Source organism: Copadichromis virginalis, linkage group LG4 (genome assembly GCF_057382275.1).
Source record: "Copadichromis virginalis isolate Kocher_CV1m ecotype Utaka linkage group LG4, C_Virginalis_male_GT1.1, whole genome shotgun sequence".
Taxonomy (NCBI): Eukaryota; Metazoa; Chordata; class Actinopteri; order Cichliformes; family Cichlidae; genus Copadichromis; species Copadichromis virginalis.
In genome coordinates this window covers 9,512,290-9,534,404 of record NC_140621.1, presented here as the reverse complement: position 1 = coordinate 9,534,404, position 22,115 = coordinate 9,512,290, and the positions used below count along the sequence as shown (strand labels likewise).

Genomic DNA, 22,115 nt, shown 5'->3' with positions numbered 1-22,115 from the left:
TTGCCAACGCAAAGTTTATGAATCTATAGCGCGAGGAAGACGAGCTCAAAATGCATTGATATCAGTGTTTCCTGCGAGTCCTTACACAACTTCCGGCATGTCGGATAATCAAAGCATCAGCTGTTATGGCCAAGATGGCGCATCAGCTGGCAGAAGTGGAGGCTCCCCTGGACACAAACCAAGCCGGGGAGCAAGGAAAGGGTGTTTTGAGGCGCTGTAGGGGGCGACCCAGGCTCACAGACTCCGACCGAGCGCAGAGGCGGCTGGAATCCAGAAAGAAGTACGATGTCAGGAGGGTGTACCTCGGAGAGTCGCACAAGCTGTGGAGTGATCTCCGCAGGCGGACCGGTCTGAGCGACGCCGGGCTGGCAGAATATCTCATCCTACTCAACTCCACCTATGGAGAAAAATACCAGCAGAAATACTGCGGGTAGGAATGTGCTGCAGACACGTTATCTAATCAGAGTGGTATATTGACTAGCTGTTTTCTTCTGTCAGACATTGCTCTTCACATTTGTGCTAGTTTTAATCTTAAAGGGCACTTACTGTTATAACTGGACTCCACGAGGGTATATTTTCATAATTCACTGTTCAAAAATAATCTTTGTTTATGTCCTAGTTCACTGTTCATTCTCACTCCCCCTCCCCTTAAGCCAACTCTTTCCTGATTTGCTGCATATAGCAAACGGAAGGTTTGAAATAAATGTTGCAATTTGTAACATCATATTTAATACGAGTACCCACCATTGTAACAGTATGATAAAAAGCAAGCAAAAGCACAATAGTTCAACTTTAGATAAGTACTGTTTGTTTGTTGTGACTAATCTGTTTTTTCCAAATGATGTGTTTCTGTGTTGCAGGAAGAAGATTGCCCCAGAAGTCTCGGCAAAACAGAAAAGAGGTGTGTGGAGCCATTATTACATGGAAATATTTCCAAATTAAGCACGTAGGGTTTGAGGTTGGGAATGAAGTCTGTTTAAAGCGGCTCAGTTATTTGGTGTATCAAACTGGAGCTTGCCTAAATGTTTTCTAGACAAAAGTGCATGCATCAAGTTAAATACACAGACAATAAAGATCCAAAATTTCACAAAGATCCAGAAGAACAGTTTTGAGGTTATAACTTAAAATGAGTATTGTATTACACATTTGTCATTATTTTTTAAGCAGTGTGTGAGTATTTATTTACTTATTCAACATAAAACTTGAGTACAGTGCCACATCCCAACACAAATCCCTATCCTAAAGCGGATATGCATGAAATGTTTTTCATAATGTTTACGTGTGAATGCAAATGTTACTGCATTTTCTAATGTTTTATAACTAAAAATCAAGTTTTCAACATTATCAACATGTTATGAAAAATGAAAAAATAAAAATAGTATTAATTACATAATTGTATGTGAAATGTAATCAAAGCAGTCAAACAACTAGAACTTCTTTAAATTTCGGCTGGTCTCCTTTTCAAGGGGATTGATCTCTTTGTGCACCTCTTTTAGTGCTGCTACTATTCTTAGATCACACCGTAGGTGTCTTGTTCTGCACGCTTGCACCCTCCATCTTCAAATTATCCATCTACTTCAAACCTGTGGCATAGAGCAAACAGTCATATCTGTGTCAGACTGATCAGACGTTCACCAGTCATTAGAGCCAAGTCTGCAACTCAGAAGACACTTTCAAACATTGGAAGATGTCTTCCATGTCAAAGCCTGAGAAGCATGCTCATTTCTGTGGTGCTGCATGGAGAAATCCTTCAATAATCAGAAATCAGGATATTTCCTGATCTGTGGCACTTTGGCACTTGTTGTGCCATCATGCTGCTCAGGGCAATATTGTTCTTCACTACCTGCAGTACTTGCCTCATTTGCATCCCTGCTTCACCAAAGTGAACTTGTACTTGAAGCATTGCTTCAGTGGAGGAGATCTAGTGCAAGAGTTATGTTAGACCAGGACTTCCATGGAGTGATCTAAAATAGGCAGCATTACTGCAAAAAGAAAGGTCACCTTGAAGCCAACTGTGACCAAATTTAAATCTTTTTGCTTTATGGATGTTTACACTGACTCAACATTTATTCTTCTTTGCTAAGGAATCAACTTTCATGTACGCTATTACTGCAGGTGTTGAGTCTTAGTTGATATGTGGTTAATCTCATTCTATAAACTGTTATCCAACAAAAATTAATCTGCCATTCATCATCCATCTCATATGCCCCCCACCCTGCACCCCGGCATATACGCTCAGGCAGGAAGCAATGTGTGTCCAGCCTCCAGAGCCTGGTGTGTTGGTTCCAGCAGCACTCGCACTCTTGCCCACACGAGCCCCAGCTTAGAGCTCTAGAGACCCAGTCCAACTTCTCCACCACTGCAGTCTGGCAATGTGAAGGCAACCACTCGTTTGTGCAATACCTTTTCTCACCTCTGGGGGAGGCAAGTGACTCTGAGCATGAGGAGGGAGTGAACAGGGACAGCGATGGAGAGTGTGCAGTCAAAACAGACGTGTCTGTAGCAAAAAACATAGTAAGCCGGAAGAGAAGGAAGGAGGCTCACAGACAGTTGAAAGGTGTGTAGAATCGTACTGTAAGTGTTTGTTTTGTTGTGTAGACTTCAGTAAATCCTACATTTCTTAATGACCAACTTGCCCTTTTATTAATCATTTTCTTTTTGTAGACGTGGGAGAAAATGTGGATGTTTCTGAGGAACATCAGGAAGCTGTAAGCCAGGTAGAAGAGGTTGTAGTTCCAACCCCTGAAGCCAGCGTACTGGCCTCTTCCAAGGATGCTCCGCTGACAGGGCAGCCTATCTGGGAAGTGGAGATGGTGCGACAGCAAGGCTCCCTCACAGCGGCTTTTCACTCCGTCCCCACAGAGGAAGAGGAGGAGACTGAAGATCTGAGGCAAGGTAAGGATGGAGGGGAAGAAGAACGCCTCACAGAAGAGGAAGTCAGGACTGTTAGGCACGATTACGAGTGCGTTATGACGGCATCCTTAGCTGATGAACTTGACAAGTCTGATGAGGACTTGGTGCTGTCGCAGAGCCTGAGTGGCTCAGTGCGCCTCAGTGCTCAGACAGAACTGTCAGTCCCACCGACCATGCAGGTCCAAGAGCAGAGCGAACTGTTTGAGCCTCAGACTCTGCAAACGGTGGTGACCGGCTGTGAGATTCCTGACCAGAGGACGGCTTTGGAGGGCTCACAGGTAGGTAAACGAGTATCTCACAGAAATAAGACTGCAGGAGGAGTGTGTTACTCTTTTTCATAAACTACATTTCCCATCGTTCCTAGTTAATTATCATCACTGGCCCCAGCTACGAAGCCCTGGCATCCGAGGGAATCCAACTCAACATGGGAGGCGGAAATGTGGAGGAAGTCACCTGCACCGTCATTGGGGGCGTCACCTACAACCAGGTGTGCACGGCTGACTCGAAAATCAGAACAGCAGAGGATGAGGACTCCATGACAGGTGCGCTACTTTGGAACTCGAAATTTCTGGACTTTGAGATGAAATGTTCCTATATCTGTCAGTCTTTTGATGATCATTTGATACTCAAAGTGTTCAGTCTTATTGTAATAAATAAAGCATAATTAAAATTATCTGATGTTTTATGTTTGAAATGTAACATTTGTTGCTAAAAAATGAGCATAAAAGCTCTGAAGAAGTTTTGAAGTTGTAAGTTGTTGTAAGCTCCTAATAAAAACACAGCAATTAAATATTAAAATATTCAACTGTGCGCATCTTGAAAACTGTAAGCATTTTGTGAAAGTTTAGGTTCTATTAGGAATCACATCCATTCTGGGAATGATTTCCACTTTTAAAAGATGCTTACAGTAATCGGCTTCACTAAGTCTGCTGGCTGACTCTGTGAGAGACTGTCACATGTCCATAACTGACATCACTGGACATGCAATAAAGTGCCTCTTTTTGTTTTGGGTTTATTTAGTGTCAGCAAACTCCAGAGAAGTATATTTATATAGATTTGAATCATACCTGTTTCATGTAAACATCCCGTCCATTGATTTCCATGTGAATAAAACACAGAACTTGAATGTTATGATATGTTCGTGCTACTGAGATGTGTCAATTCAAGTTATATAAGCATATATTTGATTATGTTTATATAAATTTATATAAATTCATGCCAGTGTATATATGTCTAAATCACATGCATTTTAGCGCCACTGCTCGCAGTGGGCATGAACTTTGTAAAACAGGAAGTTCTAGATTACCTGTGTGAATCCCTTTTGCTCTCCTGCAACATGCAGCACCAGTCTGATAGTTTCTGACTAAATCCAGCCAACACCTAATACCAAGAAAGAGTAGCTGAGTGTAATGTGCACTGATTTGCATTTTGTTTTCTTTACACTTTGGATATTGACTTAAATGATTTGAATTGTCTTCCCAGCACTCAGATTTGACTAATGGGAGTCTTTATGTTTTCTCTAAAAGAATTTACTTGTCGTTTCCCTGCAGGTATGACTGACAAACAACTGCTGCAGCCCAGTGTTGACACTTTGGAGCTGGGCAGTGACAGACAGCTGCAGAGGAGTCTGAGCAGGTTTGAGACTCACGTACTCAACATCATCTTAAAAGCAAATAGAGAATGCCATTGTCATCAGGTCACTGTTTTAAGTTGGTCTCCTTAGTGTGCCGCTCAGTCCACTGTGCCCCTTTTTGCAATGTCAGGTCAAAGAGAAGCAGACGAGGCCCGGTGATCGAGGCTGATGGGATGCTCAAGATGTTCCACTGTCCGTACGAGGGTTGCAGTCAAGTCTATGTAGCAATTAGCAGCTTTCAGGTAAAGTTAATTAGTCGTGCTCTGCATTTGAGCTTTTTCTGTTTCTACACGCGAGCTCTAAATGTCTGCTCTCTGTAGAATCACGTGAACCTAGTTCACAGGAAAGGAAGGACAAAGGTTTGCCCCCACCCTGGCTGTGGAAAGAAATTCTACCTGTCGAACCATCTGCATCGCCACATGATCATCCATTCTGGTGAGTTCGCAAAAGACACCCCTGTGTATTGCCTGCGTGTTATCCGCATATACTTCCAAATGTAAACATGAATCTTCCTACAGGCGTTAGAGATTTTATCTGTGAGACTTGTGGAAAGTCATTTAAACGCAAAAATCACCTGGAGGTTCACAGGCGGACGCACACAGGAGAAACACCACTCCAGTAAGTTACTAATGCTTCAAACAGATCCTATTGTTACTCTTTTTAGTAATTAAACACTGAGAAGTTCAGATCACTGTTGCTTTATATTGGAATTAAAATGTGGAGCAATTGTTGAGTCACTAGTCTCTCTGGGAGCTAAATTTATTACATGGCCCCAAATATTAACATTCTCACATACATCTTGTCACCCACGTCATCGTCATCATCTGTCAGATGTGAAATCTGTGGCTACCAGTGTCGCCAGCGCGCATCCCTGAACTGGCACATGAAGAAACACACTCCAGAGGCCCACTACAACTTCACCTGTGAGTTCTGTGACAAGAGGTTCGAGAAGCTGGACAGTGTCAAATTCCACAAGTTAAAGAGTCACCCAGACAAGCAGGCAACCTGAGGTGCATAAGCATTACTGGCTGGACACCTCCGAGACCAAAGGAAGTCTTCCAGTGAAGAGAGAGACTTTGCCGCGTCTGTATTGCCTTGCACGTCCAGGGCGATGAACATCAGCCGTGTTCTTACAGGCTGAGGATGAAGGCAGGAGTGATTTGGACTAACAGCTGTGCAGGACGCATGCTGTGTCAGAGGCTAATTTCCTCATTTGGTAAAGAGTGATTCCTAAATATTTCAAGCAACTGTTCACATACCAGACTTGGCAAAATCAGTCAGAATTAATTTGATATGTTTTCTGTTTTTGTTTTGTTTTTCAGGACAATTTCCGATATTAAAAAAGAAGAAGTGATTAAACATAGCTGTAAACATTAGCAAGGCTCGTTAACTAGCTTGCTAGTAACTGTTGCTTTCTGAGCTGGTTGTGCTTTGTTACATGTTCATTTTTATTTGGGGTTACAGATTAAGTAAAAGAACCGGTCACATTCATGACCAGCCCACACACCGTGTAGTATTTCCCCACTCTGTGGGAACCAATTCAGAATGCTTCTAGATCTGAGATTTGGCTAATTATTTTCAGCAACCATATTTGTTCCCTCTGGCGTGAGCAGACAGTCGTGTAATAGTAAATGTTTTTGTAGGCTCTGGAAAGTGTCCTGCAGTTACATAAAGGGCATATTGAAAACATACAAAAAAAATGTATTTTTTCATGTGTAACCATGAAGATCTCTGTTTCCTTAAACAATTCAGTTCAGTTTCATTTATACAATGCTAAATCCCAAAAGCTGTCACCTTAAGGTGCTTTAAATAGTAAAGTCAATATAAAGTCCAGCAATCCGACGACCCCATATAAGCAAGCACTTTGCAAAAGTGGGAAGGAAAAACTCTGTTTTAACAGGACGAAACCTCCAGCAGAACCAGGCTCAGGGAGGGGCAGCCAGCTTTAACTGGTTGTGGGTGAGTGGGAAACAGGACAAAAGACACTAATGGCATAGAGCTAAAAGGTCAAAGTAGTGCATCACGGGAAGCCTCCTGGAGCTTAGGTTTATCACAGCTTAACTAAGGGATGGTTCATTGTGACGAGCCCTAGTTTATAAGCTTTATGAAAAAGGAAAATTTGGGTTGCTCTGGACAAAAATACTTCATTGGTTTCTCGGCTTTGCCCGTTAAAAAGCAAGATCCTCAGCTGATTTTAATATAGCTAAACTCAAATTTGCAGTCCTTTTCCGAAGCACCATTGCTACGTTTGAATCGATCCCTGGAAGTCTCATTCTGACCACTTACATCTGTGCTCCTGGTAAAATCGACTTTTGTGTCAAAATGACTAAGAAAGTACTTTCAGTTCCTTTGGTATTTTCCAAGTTGATGAATCTGCAGGTTTTAATGTAGCACAGATATTATGTGAGCTTGGTGCAACTCTAGCATATATCTTGCCTTGGGAGCAGTACCAGGACTACAGTAGCTTTGGACCACCTGAGGCTGGGTTTGTGTCTCCTCCTGGAGTTGATTTAGTGATCTTTTGCACATAAGATGAATGTGCTAGCCACAACACCATGGACTCACTAGACTGACCTATGAGTCATAACTGTTAAGGAGACCTGTATCTCTGTCTGTGACCTGGAAAACAAACGACCATTTTCAGTTTTCTTTGTCATTTACAAGTTAGAGTTTAAAGTCCTGAGCCATCTGATTAGTTGGAAATGGCCTCCTCAAACACAGCAACTATTGTTTGCTCTCTGTCAGTGCAGTAAAATTCAAATTTTTATCCATCCTGACAAAGTTAATTCACAACCCTTCTACTTGCTTCATTTGGCTTCCTGCTTATGCGCCAAAACTAAATTCAAATTGGAAGAGAGTGGTTTTGGCACGTTGGCAGAGAGGAGCGATTTGCTTTTTATGGGCAGAATCACAGAACTGATCGATCCAGGTAACATACCTGGTCTGTAGGTTGTGTCTGTCTACACTGCATGTACAAATTCAAATGTAGGCTTTTCTGTTTTAGTCACTCAAGGCGACTGTTAGCTGCGTTGCTCGGGAGAGCAGTATTTATTTGACAGAGTCCAATGGGAAAGCTTGTGAGATTGATGTGACAGTTTCTCAGGAAAATTCACCTTTGTCTTCTTGTCCTGTGATATTTTTTTTGTATTTTTATTTTATTTTTTTAAGAAAATGCACTTTTTCTTCTCTTCTGTCACTTTGGCTAACTGGTGAATCAGTAAAAAATATGTCACCATGACTCATGTTTGTGCCATTTCTTTCTTTTTTCTTAATGACATCTATTTGACACATGATTAATATGCAGGCTGTTTGTGCCTGTTACATAATGCAACCCAGGGTGTGTGTATGTGTGTGTTTTTGAGTGGGTGTGCATAAGGAATAAGCAACATCATGAAAACCATGCAGATGACACCTAGTTATGAAATCTTTTCACAGGATCTGGACCCTGTGAGTCAGAAGAATATTGAACATTAGAAAATGGTTTCAGTAAAACGTTTAGCTTGGGGCACATTAGAATCCTCCTGGTCACATTAAAATATTGAGATGAGATGCTTAGGAAAGAAATTACAGGTTTTCCAAGTGAAATATGAGGTCATCCAATAGGCTACCAAGATTTATTTAGTCTTCACATCTGCTGCGCCTTAACTCAACATTTTTCTAGTGTTTTTGATCTGTTCTTCTTTCTTTAACAATTTTGAGTGAGTGGTTTTTGACCCTCTTTGATCTTTTTTTTATTAGCTTGTGTGATTTTCAAGTAAAACAAAAGTCACAGTGTAAGCAACATGAGGCCAAAGTCTCAGGAGCAGTCACCTTGCTGAGTACTAACTTTCCATTTATTTAAAGTAAACCTATTATGCTTTCATATACAGAAACCAGTTTGAGGTGATTTAAACTTTGTTACGTTGTGTGTTAGCAGCCATCAGAAGTTTGGGTGCGCTGTGGCCATAAATGGGTGGACACGGTCAGCAACAATACTCAGGTTAGGCTGTGAAGTTTAAACAGTTCTCAATTAGTGTTAATTTGCCAAGAAGCTATCCTTATGGCACCACCAGCGTGAACTGCTGATGCAGCAGAAATCAAAACTCATGAGACCAAAACCTTTGGAAAGGAAGTACAGGACATGGCAAACAGCAACAACTGGAAAGGGAAATAAAAATACCCCCCACTCACAGATGAACAGTTTCCATCCACTCTATAAGCACAAACACATCATAAACAGACACCTTAGTAGGACTACCAAATGTAGTGATGAAGATTTTGTAATGAAGGACGGAATATATTTGATGTGTGTATGCGTACAAACAAAGCTCTATTTAAATGTCAAGAAGCAGTCCTATTGTTCTGAGAAATATCACAGAGAATAGCCGCTCTGCTGATGCTTGTGCAAACTGGCACTCCCTCAGTACGTCATCATGGTAAACAACTTCTTTCACATTATAATAGAAAAGCACTGTCCCATATTTTCCCTGCCTCTTTCATAGGTGGCCTGCCCTGCTCGGATGGAATAATCGGGTGCCCCAATTGAGCACGAGACACAGATCGTTTTGTTTTTCTTTTGTTTGTTGGTCCAATTGGGAAAAAGCTCATATCACTTTGGTATAAAAATCACTGTTAATTATTAGTGAGCTGACAGTTAATTGAATTTCTGCAAATGGTCATTTCAGTTTTAACAAACAAGTTTGGGTCTTAGGAGGTTAAAGCAAGTTAAACTCTTTGTTGATTCTAAAGTTTGTATATGATTCAAGACATAATAAATTATCTTGACCTTACCAGGTCTTAAAATTAGGTAAATACAACGTCAGATGAACAACAGCATGTGTGTTATTCTATTTAACAAAACCTAATCCAGCGGCAGAGTGGGGAACGTATACTTCATGATTCAATAGCTTGTAGAATAACCTTCAGCAGCAATAACTGAGCAGTTTGTAATGAGGTGTTTGAGCTGATATGCTGTGTTTGGTTTTCTCCAAATATGGCGCTGTGCATTATAGCCAGTCATCCCCACTTTGGTCTCGTCAGTCCAAAGGATTTGTTCAGATGCAGCTTTGCAAACCTAAACGGTGTTTGTTCGTTTTATAAACAAGTCACACCTTTTCACTCTGTTCCTAATTATACTGTCATCAGCTTTAACATTTAACATGCTAACTAAGGCCTGTAGAGTCTGAGAGATAACCTTTGTTTTTGTTTTTTGTTTTGTTTTTTTGTTTTGTTTTGTTTTGTTTTGTTTTGTTTTGGGTTTTTTTTGGGGGGGGGAGGGGTGTCTTTTTTTGACAGTTTTTCTGAGCATTGCACAGTCTGATGTTTGGAAGATATTGATACGATATTGTGTTAACACACATGTGAAAGCTGCAGAGCAGCAAACAACTGCCAGAACTCCTGCTTTTATAGAGGTGCTCACACTCGCTGATGATCAGTTAAGCAACTGCATTTGATTATCAGCACCTGGTCGGTACTTACCCTTTTAATTCCTATGGAAGCTGTAAGGGTGTGCTTTGTTTTTCCACACACTGCTACCGCATTTTAGCTCACTTTTGTTAAATAACTAACGACACAGCACTGTAATGTGTTGCTGTATTTACTTTTATGCGAATCATTTTGTATTTTGTACATATTCATGTTGTTTTCTTTGTTCTTTTTAAGTGTACTTTAAGAAGTTTGTGATGCAGTAAATATCAGATACGGGTAACATGACAAATGTTCAGTTTATAAAGGAGTAGGTAATGGATGATACTAGGTTCTAATTTATAAATAATCGGGTATGAATAACTTGAGTTTACTATATAATATTATACTGCAGTATATTTCTAACTAACTAGGCAGCATTCTGTTTCTCTTATTTCTCTTCTTTAACACATTTTTTCTAATGACAACCTGAAAGAAAGGAAGACTTGAAATTAGAGGTCAAGTGTGTGGCATGATCTTTGGATGCCAACTACATAGTGGGATATTTAGACATGTCATTTAGTAGTATCATTTCCAAAGTCTTGCCAATACAAACAACGGCAGCAGAATTCAAAGCAAAGTTTTAAATATAAAAAAGACATTCTCTCAACATTTGACCTTATTTGACCTTGAAGAAGAGGTCAAAGGTCAAAGGAATATTATATTTATAATCCCTATATATCACTCTCTATTTGTCTATATATTGTCAATACAAGCAATGGCAGTGCTAAACATAGTTTTAGAAAGCTTTATGTAGTATTGTTGTCACTAACCGTCAGATTAATCTACCGGCCTTTGAGAAAAGGTCAAAGGCCAGATGTGACATGATTTTTTTTTCAATCTAAATTCTAAATAAATTATTTTTCTTTTTTTTTGTTCATGTTTTTGTCTGACAGCAGAACATAAAAACATTGACTACAGGAATAGTTATCCCCATACAGTCACGTCTCTGTCCTGTTTTTTGAATAGTACTTAAAAAACCATAACGCACAAAAGTGAAAACAAAATCACAAACAAACAAACATTTAAAAAAGTAAAAACAGAGTATTTATAAACTTAGCTTGAGCTTGACCTCTGGCATATACTAAACGTTTACATCCAATACAAAATACATATCACAATATCTGTCTAAACAGACCTATCCTCTATGTAGTGCAAGAAGGGACCCTGATCAAAGATATCTTCTCTCCTCTAAGTTACCTGTTCATATATAGCCATTTTTTTCAGTCCATTCCTTAAAGCAGCAAGAGTTAGATGACGTCCAGTGTCCCATTATTATCCTGCACCTTGTTATGGTGGCCAGACGCACCCACAGCTTCTGTCTTCCAGATAGATTCATGCTATCTGGTAACAGACTCAGGACACACAAAGCGGGAGATTTCGAGAGATCAAATTGAAAAGGACCTTTCAAAAGGTTAATGATCCCATCGCACATGTGGACATTTTTTTCACATGCATACAGCATATGAACTAAAGTCCCAGCTTCTTTCTGACACTTCCAGCAGGTGTCTTTGTCAACTAAATTCAGTCTGAATAGTTTGCTAGGGGTCCAATAGCTTCTGTGGAGTAATTTGTACTGGATACGCTGTGATTGCGTGTGGCATGAGCAACCATACCAACATATAACCAGCTTCTTCCAACTGTCCTCTGAAATCTGGATTCCCAAATCTCTCTCCCAGCCCAGCTTCAGCCCCTCTAGACAGGCGATTGTGCCTCTCTGAAGATCCCACAGAATTTAGACGGTTTGGTTACCAAATAAATCCCCCAACTTAATTCCTGCACTAGACTACGTGAACGGTTTCTTACCAATTAATAATTTCTTATTATACCAAATAGAGGCTCTAGAGGTAAGATAAGGATTGGTATTAATGAACTGGTGAGCTCTAAACCAAGTCTCTTGTTTAAAAGCCAGTACTGGTCTTCCCCTGTGAGAGAAAAAGGCCTCTAAAGATGTTTGAGTCACTAGGCTTTCCTCAGTCACTACCCAGCATGAGTTATTTATCTTAGCTAATTGGGAGAGAGAAAACGCATAACCAGTCCATCTTGGATAGTGCTAATCCACCACTATCTTTGACAGCATGTACTTTGGACCAAAGAAAGACTGTGTTTTTGCCTGCGCACACATACCCCCCCACAACTGTATTATAAAGCTTGAAGAGGTTGTGTGGAAACATTATAGGTAACTTAAACAGATTATACTGGAGCTTTGGGGAAACAATCATCTTTACTCCATCTTTTCCTCCAAGCGGGAGATTCTGTTCAGTTTCATTAAGAGACTCAATTCCACCTTTCACTGCGTTCATGTCATGAGCTGTCAGTTCCAGAATAGATCTTATGCAAGTCAACTCAGCAGCCACATTATCTTTGGATGAACTCCTAACGTCAGCTCCATCTAGTGATTCAGCTATTCTGGATAACGAAGTAGCCTGAGAATTGTTGGCTTTCCCTTTGCGAGGTACTCGGCCGGGTATGTGTGAAATAATGACTTTTCTAACTCATTCCACTGCAATTGCAGGACCTAGACCAAAAAAAAAAAATCAATGGACTTTAACTTATTTTTTTCCGAGAGTTTGGGAGGAATACGAGCTTTGCTCCGACTTAAGCTGCCATCCTGGGCCGGCGTACCACGTGACCCTCATCTAAAGTCTTTCTATATGTTGACAGTACACACAACACTTTTCAGAATAATATTTTCTAAATGATAAGGCCTTTTTTTTACTCATGAATCATTAAGTTAACCTTAAAGACTTTGGTGAATGTAAAGCAAATTTTGCAGCTGGCAGAATGACACACACACACACGCTACATGACCTCCTCTGCGGAGGTAATAAACAGCAAGTGAATTCAGACATAGACCACGGTCTCTGGGTTCACAGCATGTGATATATCCCACCTGCCTCTTTATTCCAAATTAGAACATTATCATAGCCATCTAAGTAATGGATGAGCGCCGGTACTTGCAGAGAACTGTGTGAAACTTTAAAGCTAAAGATATTCTTTACACAACTAAATTATGATCTTTCAGAGAAATATGACTTAAACCAGAGTAGTGCATATCCCTTAATCCCAATGACACATTCCTGTGTGGAATAAAACTTCATCAGTGGTCTTCCAACCTACATTGAGATCTGACAGGAAAATAAAAAATATTATTGTCTGAAGATCAATAGCAACTTTCACCAGTTCTGATTCTGTGATATGATGTGCTGTATGCCCCGACTGCAAGGAGGTACAGGTAATTTGCAAAAGCTTTTTCAAGGATTTCAGGGTTAGGCTGGATCGTTGGATCGATGACGTATCGTTGAGTAAAATTGCTGGATCGAGAATACACATATGACACCCTATTTGATAAGCTGAGTTCAGTGATTGGAAATGAGCCAGAGAAACCTTTGGAAAGGATGATTTTAGATTTGCATCTTTCCATTTGATTTCATATTTTCTTTAAAGCACATGCGTGTAAAGTGTACCATGGGGCCTTGCTTCCTTTGGTCCATGACCTTTTCAGGGGTGAGCTTATTTGCTTGTGTGTTTTTTTTGTTTGTAATGTATTACTTACATCATGTTGAAGTTAAACTCTCAGACCTATGTATATAGATACATCTGAAACCATATTAGACATTTTCTTTTGTGTAGAGAAAAAAAAAACATTTACAGTTTTCAGTAACTTTAAGATCAGCCTGTGGTTATTGCAAATTATTACAACTGGTCACATAATTAGGCCATATTTACATGCTGTGCTCAAATTAACACCTTGAAACAGAGCAAATGTTGAATGGTGCTTTGACCATGCACAGGTGATCTTTATCCCTCCCTCATTTCCCTCCTCCCTCCCTCCCTCCCTTGGGAGCTACAAAGCTAGATCCATAGTGATGTGCTATTACTCAGCTGCTTCGGTCACACCCACCTTGTGCCCTCCCCTCCCTTCACTCTGCTTATAATCAGCCAACAGCCCAAAAATAAGAGCAGAATCCTGAAAAAGTCTCTTGCAAGTTGTTTACACATAACACAGTGCCACAGCCACAGAAGCGAGACGTACGTTTCACAGTGTGGGTCATTTTTGTGAGGACAGCAAAACAACAAACCCCTGTGCTCCTGTTACCTCACGGTGCGCTCCCACAGCAGCTGCCTGAATCACAGCAGTGAAGGCAGGAGCCGGAGAACGTCCTCGGATAACACTTGAGAAAAGGTAGGCCGCTTCACTTGGATTCGTTGCTGTTTAACTGTTCTATGAGGCTGCTTCTTGTGAGCGTGCAAGTCTGGCTATTTTGTATGAGAGCTGTACCCGCACAGGGAGAGATCCACCCAACAATGATCCTTTGTCTCCTGAGACCTGCCTGCAATTATTCTGTTCAATGGGATCCTTTGAGATTTCTCCATCTGTGTTTTCTTTGATGGTGGTTGTCGAATTGGAGACAGTTTAGAGGTTCCATTTAAAAACACAAACACAGCACGTCATGTTTAACGCATAAAATGTAAAATATCTCACCTCCAGACAAGACTGCTTCTTCCAGTCAGTACGCCGTTGGGTCCTTTTACAGTAATCACGGAGGCATTTTGAGATTATTCTGTGACTTGGGCTCATTAATACATCACCAGGCCCACTCCTCAGTGTCAGAGTGAATCAGTGACCTTAAGGAAGCAGGAAGAGCTTGAAGGAGTGAACAAGCTAAAGTTTGGGGGAGTCAAGGCAACAAGTCATTATGCTTGGAGCAGTATCCTGGCATCTGAATGTATGATTAACTTGATGACAACCAGCTTTACTCAAACAGAGCAGCAGAGCTAAATTATTAGAGAAACTACTTCCTGATTTTGGTTAATGTGATATGTTTGGATGAATGGATGTTTGGTGTAAGCTGATAGGGAAGAACTATAAAGGCTGCTGTGGTTTAAATTTTCCAAGAAAGGTAATGCAGAAGACAGCCTGCTGCTGTACACAGGCGGATTCTGCTCAGTCATAGCTGTTAACAACTTGTCTTGTTTCCTCCCACCACACAAAGAGTGCTGTTCCCATTCTGGGAGATCTACACACACACACACACACACACACACACACACACACACACACACACACACACACACACACACACACACACACACACATTTGTAAGTGACAATCTTTAAGTGACTCAAAACAGAGGGTGGTAGGAGAAGACTTAGTGACAGCATGCTGTCATCTGTGTGCCTGAGTTTGATGGATGATGCATTGGAGTAAAGAGCCTTGTACAGAGTTAGCGAAAGGGTTGTCACACTACACCTCAGTTTAGCCTAAACTCAAACATCAACTCACCCCCACAGCATGTTCAGGGAATGGTGCGCTGGCTGGCCACAGAGTTCGCTGCCTATGCAAATACATACACTGGTGTCTTTACTAGGATCTATACCCTCTTTATTCTTAACATTTAAAAATATTATGAAAGGACATAGCAAGTGCACTGGTGAGATGAAAAAAAAAAAGTCCACAAATAAGGAATATTTGCTTATCAATAGTATTCATCTTCCGAATTTGGTTCCTCCCCTCCTTTGCATGCCGCTGGGCTTTTTTGTTTTGTTTTGTGCGGTGACAAACTTTCCAGTATAGAGTGAGATTTACTTCCTCTATCGTCACCTCTCTTCTCCGATTACTGCTAAACCAAAAGCGCTCACAGTTACATGTGCACCGTGAGTGACCTTATAGTATAAATGACAGGCTCAAGAGTTTAAGATAAGTTATTAAGCTCACAAAGACTAAAAGGTGACAAGAGTTTGAAGCTACCCCACCCTGTGGCCTCCCTGCTCACAGAGCAGCTCTACTAATTCATTGGCTAATTTGCTTCTTCAAGGAAGAAGTGAAACCTGAGACAACAGGTGAGCAGGATGATTAATGCTCTTTATAGAAAAACACATTCATGCAGGTAAAAGCAAAGTGTTGCTAAATAAGTGCTCTTAGTGAGATAAAACCAGACTAAAGTTTAAAAATGTGTCTCTATCATTCTTCCTCTGACTGTAGGTAGAAATATCAGCAGCAAAAATGGGATGCTTTCAATTCCTCAAATTCATGATGTTTGTGTTCAACGGCATCATCTTTGTAAGTAAAGACTCTCATTGTTTTATAATTTTATTTAAGTTTGAAGGATGCTGACAGTTACTTACAATTTTCTTTAAGTGTGACTCAGCAGTACTGTGTAGTCTGAATGTTGTACAAAAGCATACAAATACAAATCACTGGTTATTTTTACACCACCAACAAGAGTTGTAAACTGTAAATTGCACATTACAAATATTTTCAGAACATTGAGTATTGGACTTATCTATTTTAAAGTTATTAGAGTAAAAATGCATTTTCTACAAGACAGTCTCAAGGCAAAACCCTCCCTGCCTAAGTCTTAACAGACAAAAGCATGGTAGCAGTCACCGTGACAAAAAAGACTGTCTCTTATGCATAAAATCTGTGAAGTGCTCTTTTAACTTCTCCACCCTCCACATGTTTCTTCTTCAGCTGGCAGGTGCTGCCATCCTGGGTGTTGGGATCTGGGTGAAGGTGGATAGCGGTTCCGTCCTTACCTTTCTTGGGAAAATTGACAACATGCCAGCAGAGCTAAGCCAGGTGCTCAATGTGGGCTACCTGTTGATTGCAATTGGGATCTTGCTAGTCGTCATCGGCTTTCTAGGCTGCTGTGGAGCCATGAGGGAGAGCAAGTGTATGCTACTGCTGGTAGGTTGTTGCCTGCTATTTTATAGAGGCTTAAAGAAATACTTTGACATTTTGGCACACTTTCTTGATTGTAGAGCCCTTGAAGGTCAATAGGGCAGTAATTTTTATTTTATGGGAACAAATCACCCTCAGTACACAAGTCCATTCATCTAGTACAAACATAATAATTCATTGTGTAAAATGCATACAGCCAACAAATAAGGGAGAGGACTCACCAGCCTGGTTTCAGTTTTGAGTTTGAGTTTGAGTGACAATACAGAGGTTACGATATAAAGGTTAAGGAACTATGTTGTCAGTTATTGCTAACAAGCTTAATTAGCAAGACATATCTATAAACTCTAACTGAGAATTTTTGGTACAGCAGTTGTGACCTTTAGCAAATGTATGGTCTATAAAATTACCTGAATTGTACATAATTACCAGTTAACAATATAAGCCTTGGGCTTCAGTTCAAATCCCTATCCTTATGAAGACACATGTAGGATCTTTCTTTTAGTATTATAAACACAAAGCCGACAACACAAAGATGAAGACCAGCCCAAAGAGACTTCAAAGCGAACACCACAGTGATCCTACTTTAGAAACATAAACAGGTAGAAACAGGCTGGAGCCTCACTGCTCATCTGTTTATTACCTGCTGAAGTTCACGGTATGGCTGCTGGGCTAGGGTCAGCAAGTGCTACACTTTAACATCACTCAGGGTTCTTGGCTAGCTTTGCATTAATGTGTTGTCCATGCAGATGCTTGCAAAGACCTGAAGCGTAATGTGGTTGTTTCTGTCCTAGATGCAGTTTGCACTTTACCATTGCACCCTTGTCCTTTTGTGCAATAGGAATAAAAGTAATGTCTATATCAACAATGCAGACCATCATTTTCTTCCTCTCGTACACAAACTGAGATCAGCTTTTCTCCACGCTTCTCCAAGGACCAACAACTCAAGCTAGGGTTGCCCACAGGCTGGATGGTTGTGACACTGTTCTCTAGAGACAGTAAACAACTACAACATGTAAACAACAGTTTGCAAAACTTTATTCTAGTCTGTGCACAGAGGCACTACAGAGCAATAGTTTACCCTGAAAAAGAGAAACAGACAAACACAGATGTGTGCTACCTGCTACTTAGACCACATGTTACCCCCAGCTATAGCAAGTAATAAGTGCAATCACTGCAGTAATAGTGGAGTTTCTTTTTCTTTAAGGTAGAATATGTGGAGCCATCTATCCGACACCAGCTTGACCTGGAGTACAATCCATTGCCTTTAATCTTTGTACTGAAAACACTGCTGCAGCAGGTTAACGAATACAGCTTGATCCGTGATCTCTGTATGGATAATTTACCAAGAAAATTACACAACAGTGGCAGGACAGATTACTGGTTTGTCTGCTTACGCCCACTTCTGCTATCTTGAACTGTGAAGTTGGTGTTGGTGTGGCTGCTCTGACCATCAGAGTGGGAAGTCTGACTTCCTGATCATTTCAAAAGAAAACTCATGATTCCTGACTTTCCACCTCAAATGGATCAAAGCATAAGTAACAAGATGAATAGCTGTATTGTTTAATCACCAAAATGAAGAACAAACGTTTTTGGAAGTCTGTTACAGGAAGCACGCAAAATTATTAGGAACGTAATTAGTTTTCGCACTTCAGCTTTGGCTTCATGTTCCACCTTCTGAGATTGCTGCTTGGTTAGAAGAGGGCTACTAAGCTCCCCACCAACACTTTTGGTATAGCCAGTTGCTGGCTATATCTCCATGTTTGTTTGTAATTCTTTACGCAAGAAAATTAATTTATGGATACTTTGTGAAAATAAAAGGTCAAAAAATTTCTTTTAAAATGCTCTCTCAAACAAGTTTTTTTCTATTCTTTTTTATTTAAGCTACACTTTAAACAAACCCATTCCAGTAATGGATATTCTTATCTCCTCAACAGTTTTTTATCATAGTCTTGTTGATCTTCATAGCAGAGGTGGCAGGAGCAGTGGTTATTTTGGTATTCAGACCGCTGGTAAGTCTCCAAAGAACTTACAGAGATAATCTTAGTAGCTGCATTATCATGACTATTTGAATGCAAAATTTGCTTCATGTGTGTATGTTAGGCTGAGGAGCTGTTTAACAAGATTGGTCAGGAAGCAGTGAAGAGCATCAAGCAGGGCTATGGGAACAATACTGACATCACAGGACTGTGGAATTCGACAATGAGCACGGTACAAAAATCTGCTAAACAATAAAGTCAGTGGCCTCTGTTTTCAGCAACACTTTTGGTAACGTGCCCACTTTTTCTGTCTACACTAGTTTAAATGTTGTGGATTCTACAACTCATCAGAATTCAAGGAGTCTCCTTACTATAAAAACCACAACAATACATTTCCACCACAGTGCTGTTTGAACCCTGGAAGCACATGTACTGATGGGGTAAGGACAATTCAAAGTAGTAGAAAAAAAATAATTCAAAATGTCTTTATAATTACGATATCTTTAATCTAAACCTACTACATATTTTCTTTAGACAATCACTGGTTGCTTCCCAAAGATCCGGAAGCTGATTGACGATAACACCGCTGCTATAGTGGGAGTGGCGCTCGGGATTGCAGCTCTGGAGGTATGACACCACTGTTACATTAGGTTGAACTATATGGTAAATGGATGTTTCATTTTTCTCCCTTTGGCACCTTTTCTTACCTTATTTTTGAAATTTTATTCCCTTCAGTTATGTGCCATGGCTGTCTCAATGATCCTTTACTGCAGGATAAAATCTGAAAGTGTCTAACTACAAAGGACAAAGGCCTGAGAGAAATCCTTTAAATCACTGGAATCTTTCTATTTTTTTTATCACTTCCTGTAATGAAAGTCTTGTGCAATCAGATTTAATAATTTAATGTAACAAATCTATTTTTGCTACATTTAAATCTAGCTAATAGATGCGATTAACAAATGTATTTTATCCATGTAAACATCTATGTATGTATGCTATCTACTTAATCAGCTAAGCACACTGTACACACACACACACACACACACACACACACACACTGTGTATTTGACCAATGATTATTTAATGTAGTCCGTTAATGAGGAATTCAGTGATAAATGTATTCATTGTGATAATGAAACAAAACCTGTTGTCAATGTTGGGCACTGAAAGGGGGATTTTTTTCTTTGTTTGCTTGTGTTCGTTTTGCACAATTCAGCTTGTAAATTAGCACCAAAGTTGATACATGATATGTTTATATGGTCTAAAAGTGACTGATTCTTAAATAAAGTCCACATTTCTGGGAGTTTTTGAACTGGCTGCAAGCATTTGTGCCATTTTACAGAAGCTATGAGGTAAGAAGGGACTAATTTATTATTTATTACACTTTATTACACAAGAAAACACATTGGACATATAGACCTTTTACTTTTAACTAGAGAGTTTAACTTATCTGAAACCATTAAGACAGGAAACATGAGCCTAAATGTGAAATTCTACATGTTTTTGTATAACTTGGAGCAAATGGCAGCTTTAATTTAAAATAAGAAGGCTTCTATGTTTGACTCAGGCAGCATGAATTACCTACATAGAAACTGTTAGCAGAGCTGAAGTTTCTCATCCTAGTTTAGTCGTGTATAAATTTGGACTCTGGCTTCATTGGACACTTAGAGTCTGGATAGAAACTTCCTGGTGCTGAGTGAACAGTTGATCTTTGGAATTTGCTGGTTAATAAAAGTACAGGACAAGGGTTAAATGACTTGTCTAAGACAATTTGCCTGCAAAGATTTCCACCATGTAGTAAATACACTTAACAGCCATTACATTAGTTACACCCGTGGCCCTCCTTTCCCTTTCAGAACTGCCTTTGTAGCACAGATTCAACAAGCTGCTGGAAACATTCCTCAGATCATTTGCTCCATATTGATATGGAGGCATCACACAGTTGCTGCAGATTTGATATGAATCCATGATGTGAATCTCCTGTTAAATCACATCCCAAAATAGATTGAAATCTGGTGACCGTGGAAGCCATTTATGTTCAAGAAAGCAGTTTGAAATGATTTGAGCTTTGTGATGTGTTGCATTATCCTGCTGGAAGCAGCAGAAGATGAATACACTGTAATCATAAAGAGATGGACATGGTCAGCAATAATAGTTGGGAAGGCTGTGATGTTTAAACAATGCTCAGCTGGTATCAATGATCCCAAAGTGTGCCAAGAAAATATCACCCATCAGCCTGAGCTGATCAGGAGGGGTCCATGCTTTTATGTTGTTTTCCCCAAAATCTGACCCAATACCACAAATAGAGACTCATCAGATCAGGCGATATTTTTCCAGTCCCGTATTGTCCAATTTTGGTGAGCCTGCACAAATTATAGCCTCAGGTTCCTGTTCTTAGCTGACATGAGGGGCACCTAGCGAGCTCTACTGCTTCAAGGTTTGCTTTGTTGTGTGTTCAGAGGTGCTCTTCTGCATACTTTGGTTGTAACAAGCAGTTATTTGAGTTGCTGTTGCCTTTCTGACCATTCTCTCTTTTTTTTGATACTTTTTATTTATTTATTTAGGAACATTTTTATGCAGAAAACCCCCCCAAAAAAACAAAATATTATGAGATCATGGGAAGACAATATATGCCCGTGTATACAGCTGCACATCCACACATACATATCAATACTTTGGTATTGCAAGTTCTATGCATTAAAGAGCGCTGCCACAATTTGTAAAGCCCAGCCATTTTCTCCAACGTCTCCTTCCCAAGTCTCCCTGAAGTCGCAGGGTGAAAGTCATACATTCCATCAATTTGATGTCTTCCACTGTAGAGCTAAAAAGTATTATAGTGGGAGGGTCTTTACAAAGCCGGCGTTTTGTTATAGCCTTTTTGCAGATGCCAAGAGAATTCTCAGGAGATAAACATAATCTGTAACTAAATCTTCTGCAAAATATCCCAGATACAATGATGCGAATGTACAAGTCACATTGAATCCAAGTACCTTTGTGATTATTTTTACAACTTCCATCCAGAAGGGTCGTATGGATGGGCAGGACCAGAATATGTGTCTGTGGTCTGCCATGACTTCCCCACAGTTTCTCCAACAAAGCGCAGGTGTAGCACTGAATTTAGACTTTTGTTTAGGTGTTATGAAAAAGCGTATAATGTTCTTCCAACAAAAGTCCCGCCACATGTTGGAGTTAGTTGTGGTAAACTGTGTTTCCAAAATCCGTGTTCACCCATCTTCTGTAATCTCGATGTCCATTTCTTTTTCCCATTTCTGTTTTATGTAAATTGTTGAGTCCCTTTTGAGCTTAGTCATACATTTGTACAGTTTACTTATCAGGGCTTTGTTACTCCCAGAGTCATAAGCGTCAATGAAGATGTTAACAATCGAGAAGTCTCCAGGGACACAGCTGTTTATTCTTTTGCCAATATAGTCACGGAATTGCAAGTATCGGAAAAAGTCTTGTTTCT

The 22,115-nt window shown here is 40.1% G+C and overlaps 2 protein-coding genes across 3 annotated transcripts; both read left to right on the top strand.

Annotated features, from left to right (window-relative positions):
* Positions 1-6: 6 nt before the first annotated feature.
* znf653 (zinc finger protein 653) lies at positions 7-7,784 on the top strand. Of its 2 annotated transcripts, XR_014920040.1 has the most exons (11): positions 7-430; positions 861-901; positions 2,240-2,557; positions 2,665-3,191; positions 3,278-3,455; positions 4,464-4,548; positions 4,677-4,788; positions 4,867-4,981; positions 5,065-5,164; positions 5,378-5,762; positions 5,869-7,784. XR_014920040.1 is itself a non-coding variant. In XM_085453391.1 (10 exons), the coding sequence occupies exons 1-10, from the start codon at positions 126-128 to the stop codon at positions 5,553-5,555; spliced, it is 1,959 nt and encodes a 652-aa protein (XP_085309517.1). In that variant the 5' UTR covers positions 7-125; the 3' UTR covers positions 5,556-7,784. The 2 variants fall into 2 exon arrangements, 1 of the variants encoding a protein (XP_085309517.1); XM_085453391.1 differs by having other exon boundaries at positions 5,378-7,784.
* Positions 7,785-13,950: 6,166 nt separating this feature from the next.
* Positions 13,951-19,961, top strand: tspan34b (tetraspanin 34b). Its single transcript, XM_085453390.1, has 8 exons — positions 13,951-14,174; positions 15,975-16,052; positions 16,464-16,679; positions 18,608-18,682; positions 18,774-18,881; positions 18,970-19,089; positions 19,184-19,276; positions 19,385-19,961. Exons 2-8 carry the CDS (start codon positions 15,996-15,998, stop codon positions 19,442-19,444), a joined length of 729 nt encoding a protein of 242 aa, XP_085309516.1. The 5' UTR covers positions 13,951-14,174; positions 15,975-15,995; the 3' UTR covers positions 19,445-19,961.
* The last annotated feature ends 2,154 nt before the right edge of the window (positions 19,962-22,115 follow it).

Coding starts and splice junctions, on each gene's coding strand:
- znf653 (XM_085453391.1), top strand. CDS start 126: ATGGCCAAGATGGCGCATCAGCTGGCAGAAGTGGAGGCTCCCCTGGAC. Junction 3,192..3,277: donor CGGCTTTGGAGGGCTCACAG/GTAGGTAAACGA, acceptor CATCGTTCCTAG/TTAATTATCATCACTGGCCC. Junction 4,982..5,064: donor CCACATGATCATCCATTCTG/GTGAGTTCGCAA, acceptor ATCTTCCTACAG/GCGTTAGAGATTTTATCTGT.
- tspan34b (XM_085453390.1), top strand. CDS start 15,996: ATGGGATGCTTTCAATTCCTCAAATTCATGATGTTTGTGTTCAACGGC. Junction 16,680..18,607: donor GCAAGTGTATGCTACTGCTG/GTAGGTTGTTGC, acceptor TCTCCTCAACAG/TTTTTTATCATAGTCTTGTT. Junction 18,882..18,969: donor GGAATTCGACAATGAGCACG/GTACAAAAATCT, acceptor TGTCTACACTAG/TTTAAATGTTGTGGATTCTA.